This window comes from Aphelocoma coerulescens, chromosome 4, assembly GCF_041296385.1.
Source record: "Aphelocoma coerulescens isolate FSJ_1873_10779 chromosome 4, UR_Acoe_1.0, whole genome shotgun sequence".
Taxonomy (NCBI): Eukaryota; Metazoa; Chordata; class Aves; order Passeriformes; family Corvidae; genus Aphelocoma; species Aphelocoma coerulescens.
Genome location: NC_091017.1, coordinates 1,729,823 through 1,739,381, shown reverse-complemented (window position 1 = coordinate 1,739,381; position 9,559 = coordinate 1,729,823). Strand labels below are relative to the sequence as shown.

General features: G+C 43.9%; 1 protein-coding gene across 1 annotated transcript; it reads right to left on the bottom strand.

Annotated features, from left to right (window-relative positions):
* Positions 1 to 92: 92 nt before the first annotated feature.
* NAAA (N-acylethanolamine acid amidase) lies at positions 93 to 9,100 on the bottom strand. The gene is made up of 11 exons (XM_069012409.1): positions 8,885 to 9,100; positions 8,569 to 8,733; positions 6,936 to 7,062; positions 6,156 to 6,246; positions 4,324 to 4,400; positions 3,708 to 3,880; positions 3,318 to 3,380; positions 2,704 to 2,770; positions 2,189 to 2,217; positions 1,197 to 1,278; positions 93 to 453 (listed from the first exon to the last, which is right to left on the bottom strand). Exons 1-10 carry the CDS (start codon positions 9,052 to 9,054, stop codon positions 1,203 to 1,205), a joined length of 1,038 nt encoding a protein of 345 aa, XP_068868510.1. The 5' UTR covers positions 9,055 to 9,100; the 3' UTR covers positions 93 to 453; positions 1,197 to 1,202.
* Between the last annotated feature and the right edge of the window lie 459 nt (positions 9,101 to 9,559).

The following is a 9,559-nucleotide window of genomic DNA, read 5'->3' as shown; positions in this document are numbered from 1 at the left end:
GCATCTGCCCCTGCTAGGCCCAGGATCAACAACTCCTCATAGATGAGGGAAAAGGACAATGACATAGAAATAACTCCACAAGCTTTCATAGGTCAAGCTATCAGCTGAATATTTTTATTTCATTATATTCAGACCTACAGGCCATGTAAATTACAAAATGTATTTATTAGTCAGCACAGAAGTACATTGCAGTTGTACAGCTCTTACCAAAAATAGTACAAGCCACATTTACCCATCAACATCTACTAGAGCACCCATTTAATTAAAGTAAATTTCAAACTCCCATTACAGGTCATTAACAGGATCACCTGCAACACTCCAAGGAGTTAACAAATCACTATTTCCTGAATGGTTCACATCAGTAATGAACCGAAGCCACTGTATTGCTCCCAGGAGTGATTTTAAAAGCATGTTAGTCTTGCACAGCTTCAGCTTCTCACTCAGTGTGTTGAACTAGAAAAATAGGTAAGAGAGCACAGGTTTGTCCAGAGTTAAGTAACAAGCAAATACACAATCTCTAGAAATAATTACTCTTGCTGAAATCAGATCTGACTGAACTACAAATATAATAGCAATAATATTTTTTAAAAAAGCTCTTTAAACTGGAATACAGCTTCTTGTGCTCTTGTCAAGGCCATGCAACCAGTTTGTTGGCATAGAAATTATCATAATCTCTCTGAAGCTGTCCCATGAGGCACCTTATGAGCTCAAGGACTTGAGCTTATTCTGCACATTCACAGGACAAAGCCCCTGAAGGATGCTGCTCACATTCAGTCACTGGTGAGCAGCCATTACAAACAAAGCTTGATTTTTCTTGGTGCTAAGTCCATCATCCCCTCCTGCTGGGATTCAGTTCCCTCTGGCAGGGCTTCCTGTTATCATCCACCCGGAGACAAGCAAGTGTAGTAGAGGGGAGTGGCAAAACCAGCCAAAACATTCCCAGAGGGAACCTCCACCTTTAGGTTGCAACATCCACCCCTTCCTCTCTGATCAAAACTCTTCCTAAGATCATCTCCAAGAGTTTCACTAGGAGAGTCACTATTTAACTCCCTCTATAACAACAAGGGAAGGTATTTATCCAAGGGCAATAAACAAGCAGAATCAGGAATTCAGACTGGGTCACTGGAGTGCCACTGCAATGCTTTTTCCCCTCAGTGACTCTGCAGCTGAAATGTGTAAGTACAGATGCCACTTACACCTCTTCACTCCTCAGTTCTTATCCACGTCTGGTACCAATCTGGAAATGCAGCACTCATGACTGTGGTGTACACTGTGTTACTGGCAGGGAAAGAGCAACAGAGTGAGTGACATTCCAAAGGCAGGAAGGGGAATTTAGCTAGCTAGCAAAGCAGCAGCACAAATTTTTGCAGAAACAAATGTTCTACTTAGGTACAGAAGGATTAAGAAAAAAGACTGATCAAATTAAAGACTGTTGGCACTAATTTCTAGCGTTCTTTTCCCCACTCAGCACAATAGAGGAACTGTATTTCCACATCCTTTTCATCACTGTATTAAACAATTGGTACTGTATCTATGTCACAGCTGAGATGGACCTCTTCCTTTCCCCATTTGCTCACATTGACAAGGCAGAAGAGAGGTCATGGCATTGAGGAAGCCATTGCCAAGCTGCAGTGAGAATGACAGATGCAGAGAATATACCCAGCTCCATGTAAAAGTAAACTAAAACATGATAACCTGCAAAAGTGCAATTCTGGAACATTATAGAAGATTGGTATACTAAAAGAAATCTCTTGGAAACCCAGTAAATGGTACATAAAAGCATCATCCCACTTACTTTATTACACATTAATCAGAGCTATATCAGAACATGCAGAAAAAGGTACTATCAGTGTTAACACCAACCCAAAAATTCCAAAAGTGGGCAAAGCACTCAATGTGACATCAAGCTGCTCCTCCAAAGGAGTCATTTGTTTCACTACTCCAAAGCAATTTCCCATTACCAGACTGAGCCCAAACAAGGGCAGTTCCCTGACTGAAGTGGCAGATCCAAGAGGAAGGGTGTGGTCAAAGTGAAAATAGAGGGTCATGAACACAACCCAAAACCTTAGCTGGGAAACCACAAGACCCAGACACGTAAGGAAAATCCTCAGAAAGCTTGTGGTTTACTTTCAAGTGGCTTGAGGCACAGCAGGAGGTGCAGATCAACATCTCTCGATCTAATACTTACTTGTTTAAGACTGGCTTCACTGACAACACCTGTACAGAAAGTTTGAAGAGTTGTCATTTGGGTAGATAAAGAGGGAAATAAATGGCTATTTAGAAAGAACAGTAGGATGAAGTTATGAAAGGACTAATACAAAGTCAAGGACTTGTTGCTTTTTTTAACATCAGACCATTTCACAGAAGTACTTTCAAAAAAGCCCTCTGAAAGAGATTCCAATTCCCAAAGCTCAGCATGTCCAACGCTATGTGCCTGTGCTTGAAATAAAAAAACTGCACAAAGATGATGGGATTCACCTCCTGCACTTTCCACCTGAATTGGTGGACTGTTACAAAATGCCTACATAGGAGTCCAGAAGCATTTTAAACAATTTTCAGTCTTCAACCCCCCCCTAGAGACAGCTGGGCAGTAAACCTTGTTCCCCACAAAAAAAGCACAGCTTTTCAATCCCTGATAAAAGAGCACTTCTGCTTGGTCAAAGAACTTGAGGAGTAAATCACAATGCAGAATTTGAGAACTACCTTAAAGAGTGTATCCAAATTGATGTTGTGCTGTCCAGTAGCATTGAGAGCTTTGATGGCTGCAGTTCTGTGGGAAAGCAACATATCAATTAAACACACTTGTCTGTTCCAAAGGCTACAAAGCACCAACACAAACAACTTCTTACTAAAGGCCTTGATGTTGAAATGCTAGCTTTGGTCTAAAAGAACCCCGAGTTGTGTGACTGGATCTCATCTCACACTGTTACTACTCCATTGAGTACATGCCAATAACGAACTTGCCAATCTCTTTTTATGCACTACACAGCCTAAAAATCACGTTTGATCATCTTTCTAGTGCTATCCAATACTTTGGCACTGTCATCCTGAGTCACTTACCTTCTACTCAATTTTGCTTTCTGAGCAACTCTTTGGCCATGGCCTAATCCTTGCAATTTCTCATTATTTGTGCTAATCACTGCCTCACACCCTCTCCTCTGGCATCTGCGAATATTGCTCTACAGCTCATGTGCTCCCTTCAGAGTGGCATTACAAGAACTGAATGAGCTGCCTGCTCAAGGAGAAAACACCTGCCCATATCTCTAACCTCTTGGGAAGTAAGTGTTCTCTCCCCACAGACCTTTAAATCAATTTACCTACGATCATCAAAAGGAGGAGGGGTAGTCCAATGATCATAGTTTGTCTCCACACGAAACCACCTGTAACAAGCATATAAGCAAGCAAAAAGTGAATCAGTAGGTAATTCACCAAGTCCAACAATCAGCATCCCTGTATTGCCAAAAGGAAAAATCTCCCTCAAAAGTCAACTCCCTCCACCTGCTGCAGGCCCAAGGGCCCCATGTTGGTAGACACAAAAGCCTTTACCATCAACTGTGGAACACAGGAATGGGGTGGGTGACCTTTGATCTCCTGCTGTAAGCCATGACCAAGAGGTGCCCCAGATCTCTCAAGGGAGTTGTGCCACTAAGCCAATTGCTCAGAAGGGAACGGGAGAAGCAAAAATGTAGTATTTTTTTCCTACTTACCCTCCACCTAAGGGATCAAGAGGCCAAAGATCTGCTGGCCCTCTTCTGTTCCTTGTTATGACCATGCCTTCTTTGGGTGAGACACCTCCCACAATATAGTAAACTTCAGCAATGATGGGAATGCTAGCCAGTCTGAGAACAGCGGACTGGAAGTCCTCTGCTTCACTCAGGGTCTAATGCAAAACGGAGATGACGGTGAGGTTAAGCACAAAAACAAGCACTGGGACATCTCCAAAAGAACAAAGGTCCAGCTTTTCTGAAAATGGTAATTAATTCTGAAGTACTACTTGAAGATATTAATATAGCAATATATCAAACAGGATAAAATAACCCCCAGCACAGGTATTCACCATCCCGGAGTACAGTTGTCTTAACAGGTTACAACACAAGTCACAGCTAGCTGAATCACTCCCTAGGAAGGAAGTCTTGGCACGGCTTCTCCAGGACCCCAGAACTGCCTCATTACTAGACAGCACAGGGTCAACATTTACTTTCTCCTGAAAAATGCATTTACTTATCAAGTTGGTAAAGTTTCTGTGCAGTTGATTCTAATTTACTAGATGTTTAAGGACAAATGCCACATCTGTGAAATGTAAGAACAACTCAGTGCACTTACATCTCTGACAAGCCAGCTGACAGGGTAATTCCTATTGAGGAAAGCAGCTATAGCATTTTCCCACCATCTACCACCATCTGGGGAGGAAAAAAAAATTACTATACATGTAATTAAATACAACGAGACAGGGTAGGTGCCTATCAGCACAAAGTATCAACATTTTATGGGAGAAATGCCAACAAGGAGCACAACCTTCAGGTGAAATATAAATACACAACATAATTCCAACTGACAGCCACAGCAGCTAGATTAACACCCCTGCTTTCCAGAAAGCATTTCAGACCTGTCATGACAGGAGTGATAATAATCACCTCATTACTCACCTTACTGAAATATTAAAACAGGAATAACTCCACAGAAATAATAAAACAGCTTAAAAAAGGTAGTGATAGTGTTTGTATTATTGAGAAGTGCAAAAATGAGAAAGCCAAGTTTGTTACTATTTATACACTCATGCTTTGCAAACCACAAAAATATCCATCTGCTTGTCACTTGATAGACCTTTACCCTGATTTATTCATCCTGCTTCCCACCATAGTGCACATGCTCCTTTCCCTCAATTGGCAGTTCAATTAGAAAGAACTGAAAACAGCTTTCACTTCAGATAAATCAGCAAGCAGTCAGTAGCAGCCCACGGACAGGACTGCAGCACATGTGAAGCGAACATAGGACATGGAGAGACATAGGACTTGGGTACACACAAGACTTCCTCAATCAGGCCTTTGCACAGACACAATAAACACTTAATACTTGCCTTCAAGCTGAACCAAAAACAGTCTGCCCCTGTAAGTATCAGCCCTGGACACTTCAGTTTTGAAAATATTAACTAACTACTCTGGAATCAGAAGCAGTGTGCATGCAAACCATGGAAAGAATTCAGTGAATCCAACAAGGCAGCATTAACCAAGCACACAGGAAGCAAGAGGTGCAACTGCTCCATAGCAGAACCCCTACTCACAGATAATGTACGGGTGGAACACATTCAGTGAATATTGTTTGCATAGCTAAGGAGTTCTAGAACAGATTGTTCAAGCTCAAAAAGAAAAGAGCTTATCACCATCGCAAGGGAAAAATAAACGTTTTAGATGTTGGTTCTAAGAAAATATTATTGTCAGTTCTAACAGTCACCTAATAAAGAACAACAAAGTATCAGCTTCTTAAAAGGAATGAAAGGGGAAAGAAACAGAAGAGACAACTTCCCAAGCTTTGAGCTGGACATAACTGTCATTATTTGTGAAACTGAAGCCCTGATGAAAAAGGCAGTAACCTTTCCCTGCCTTCCTCACTGCTACAAGTTTTAGTTCTCAGGAGTGACATCTCTCAACTTCACTCCACTATTGATTTCGCTCAACTGCCTTTGCAGTGTCTCCAGGCATTCCCCTCAAGCCCTTCTGCCTTTCCCCTAGATCTGTCTTCTCTTGCCCTCCTCTCTTTCCAACTGCCTTATGAGCCCAGACAACAAGGGAATACAGCAGAACCAGGAAAGGAGCCTTTTCTTTGCTGTCCAAACTGCATCTTGTTATCTCAGGCCCCACCCTGCCACTTCCAATGGTGTCTCTTGACCAGACCACATCTTTTACAGCTTTCCCAAGGCTTTCCTCATCATTTGACTCTTTCAGCTCAGGTGACGCTGCTGACCAATACCTACTCCCACACAGCAGCCAAAACCAGGCACGTGTGCTTTCACTCCCTGAGGGGAAGGCAAGGCATTCCACTTCAGATCCTTCCTGGCAACCTTAACCTCATTGCTCCCTCTAAGAGAAAAAGACCAGGGCAGGCAACAATCAACAAAACCAACACACAACATCTACTGTGGAAGACATTTCCTTTACCTCGTTCATCTCCGGAGATTGTGAACTTGTGTGGACTTTGCCCAGTCCATAAGCCTACATAACCAAGAAATGTGGTGCCTTGGTATGCTACCTGAAACCAGTAAAGAGAGCAGTTCAGCATTCCAGAACACTGCTAGAACCTGCAACCCATACTTCTTTCTATAGCTTTCATACCTACATTACTGTAAAACACGGTGCTTTCAGTTCCAGTAAAATATGCCAAGTAAATTATAAAGGGACTCTAAGGCCTCAAATTCACTGCATTTCATTTGTTTGTGATCACCAACTGCTACAAAACTATTGCTCAAGTTAAACTGCCAAGCAACAACCAGCAACTTCTACATTTACAAAATAGATAAATGAACATTAAAAAAAAAAAACAAACTCAGACTAAGCTGCACTAGCAACTACTTAAGTTCTGAAAATCTGCATCTAAAAACAAACTTATTGGTCACAAAAATTCACAAGGTCTAAAAAAAAAAAAAAAAAAAGCCTTAGAATTAGTACATTTCCTCTTTTCAACATCTCTTAGAAATAATGATCTTCAATACTAGATTAAGCTGTTCTACTTTTTCCAGTCCATCACCATAAACTGGATGTCCAGAAAGCCAAGAAAAGCAGCATTCATCTCAGACTCCAGGAACCTAACTGTGTTGCTCTAACAACCCAGTACAGTTGGGATGGCAAATTCATTCCTACATTAAATCCCCCACCTAGGCAGCTATACAGCTGTCCCATTCTTCATGGAACATCACCCACCACACCAACGCCGGATCATACCTGCCCACCCTTTATAAACCGCACATCAAGTGTGATCTTGCTCAATATATCAACAAAAGCATAATCCAGGTTCCGGCCGTGGTAAATGTTTCCTTTGTCATCCTGAGCAACAATGCTTGTACAGAACCTGCAAACAGAACAGGGCAAGGAATGACTGAAGGCACAGCTATGACACTGCTTGCAATGCTCTAGCTGAAGGAGCTCAGCATTTCAGGAGTAATTGAGCTGATGCTCTGCTAAGTGTTTTATTAATGCAACCACACAAAGAGGAGTCCAACACTGCACCACAGTCCAGCAATTACAGGGCAGGCAGAAAGCAGCACTTCCACTCAGGAAAAGTGTCATTATTTCATTTCACTTTTCTAAGTCATAATGAAAAGCTGACATCTGAAAGCATCCATAAAGTGTCACACTTCCTGCATTTAATTTTGATAATTTCACTTCCATTTGGAATCTTTATAATTTTAATCCCAAGTAGAAAAATTCAAGTTAAGTTCCATCAATAAAACTGAAAAGCATTGGTTGTTTAAGTATCAACCAATTCAATAAACAGACTATTCTCTAGAACAGAAAGTGTGCTAAAACTCCTCGTGTAACAAGCTCAGTTTCATTAAAACAGGCTTTTTTTGGTGGAGTATATTGCATTAGCAAGAAATTAACTTATTTTCTCTGCAGTTAGGAGTTGGTCATTTCGGTGAGGCATAACCCTGCCTCTCAAAAATATAGAGGTAAAAAATTCTTCACACAAGTAGGATATTCCCAGTTGATGGGGGTTTCTAGTATCCCAGCCAAGAAATTGAATTTCAGGGACCTTGCTAGGACTAAGTGTGGTAAGTATCCTCTGTAATAATAGTAAACCAGCCAGCATTTAAATGTACCATAGCCAATATTAGTCCTTACTTAAAAAATTATCCTAAAAAGAGGGACTGAGCACCATACGTTAAGACAAAAAACCCCAAATGCAAACAAGGGGCCACATGCCCTGATATTTGCTAAAATGTATATGGAGAAATATTTTAGGACTCCCGGAGGCAACACCAAGTGTTGATTATTCTCCTGCACCACGTTTCTAGGGCAAAAAGAGAATGAAACAGAGCATCTTTTTTCACTGAGACTTTGTTTGCTGCCATAAAGTATACTACAGTCATTTTCCACTGTTCAAATTAGGAAGTGATATTATGCAGCTGTTATGAACCTTCATCTAGAAAATTGTTTAGCAGTAACTTGATCTCAGACAAATGAGAGAGCAACTAGTTCTTCTAGCCTCCTTTGCAGCAATTTTTAAGTGTCAAAGAACATTACATAATCTTAAAAGATAAATGATCTCAACTACTTTTGGATAGACATACCTTACCAACAAAAATTAACTTTGGATTTTAATACGTTTATGTAGATATAAGTACGTACACAAAACCATGGCAGATAGATACCACTTGTACTCCACAACAGAAAACATAATTGTTTCTCGTTCCATTCAGCATCCAAACTGGCAAAAGAGAATGAAACCTTCCGGCTGAACAGATGAAGTGGTCCCAGAACGGACCGTGCAAGTCACCCGCCACGTGCCTTCCCCCACGCTGAACTAAAGCTCTACAGCCACCTGTAGGAGACCGTGTAAGTACCCGACACTTACGCAGTGGATTCGTAGGCGAAGTTCAGCAGGATTCCATCTCCGAGACTTACTCCCAGTGCTTTGCACATCCCCGCAATCTCCCCCGCGAAGGGCTGCGGCATGAACAGCTCCAGCTCGGTTGCTAGGGGCTGGATGACTTGGTGCACCCATTTCGGTACGCTCTCGCTGCAAGACACAGCCGGGCCGTTAGCGGTTTTGCGGCTTTGCGGCTCACACCTGGCACCCCTGCGCCGCTCCGTCAGCCCCTCCCGGCGCTGCCCCGCTCGCTCCCCATCCCCGCGGCCACCCCCGCGCCGGGCTGCCCGGCCGCACGCACTCGATGATCCGCTGGACGGCGGCGCGCAGGAAAACGGGGTCGAAGTGCCGCAGCACGGGCAGCCAGCGCTGCTCGGCCGGGCTGTCCAGGCTCACGTTGCAGCGCAGCGGGGCCGCCGCCCCCGCCGCCCCGCACAGCAGCGCCAGCAGCGCCCACGGCCCGCAGCCCATGGCGCAGGACGGAGCGGCCGCGGCGCCCCGGGCCCAGCCCGCCCTTGCCGCGCCGCAGGGCCCGCCCCGGCCCCGCCCGCCCCGAGGCGCCACCGCCGGCCCGCGCGGAGCCTGCAAGCCCGCTCCGAGCAGCCAGCCACGGGACACGGCAACCACAGCAGCGGCTATAAGGGACCGGCTAATGTGTGCTGTCCCGGCGCTGCTGCTGGGCCAAACTGCTGAAAGCCGGTCCAACACCGTCACTTCCACAACCAGGGCAGAGGGGACAAACCCCCCCTTGGCAGAGCTGTCAGCACGCTGGCTGACACAGCAAGGCTGTAAACAAGAGGAAAACGGGAAGGGAGGAGACACTTGTCCTCAACCTCGGGGCTAAAAAATTACCACTCCCCTTTCCGTGTCAGAGGTTATTAGTTTCGGGACACATACACAAGAAGGGAAACTGCTCAGCTGTTCAGCAGAAAAAACGCCCCCAAACCAGTACAAGTAGGGCTTACAGACTGTACTT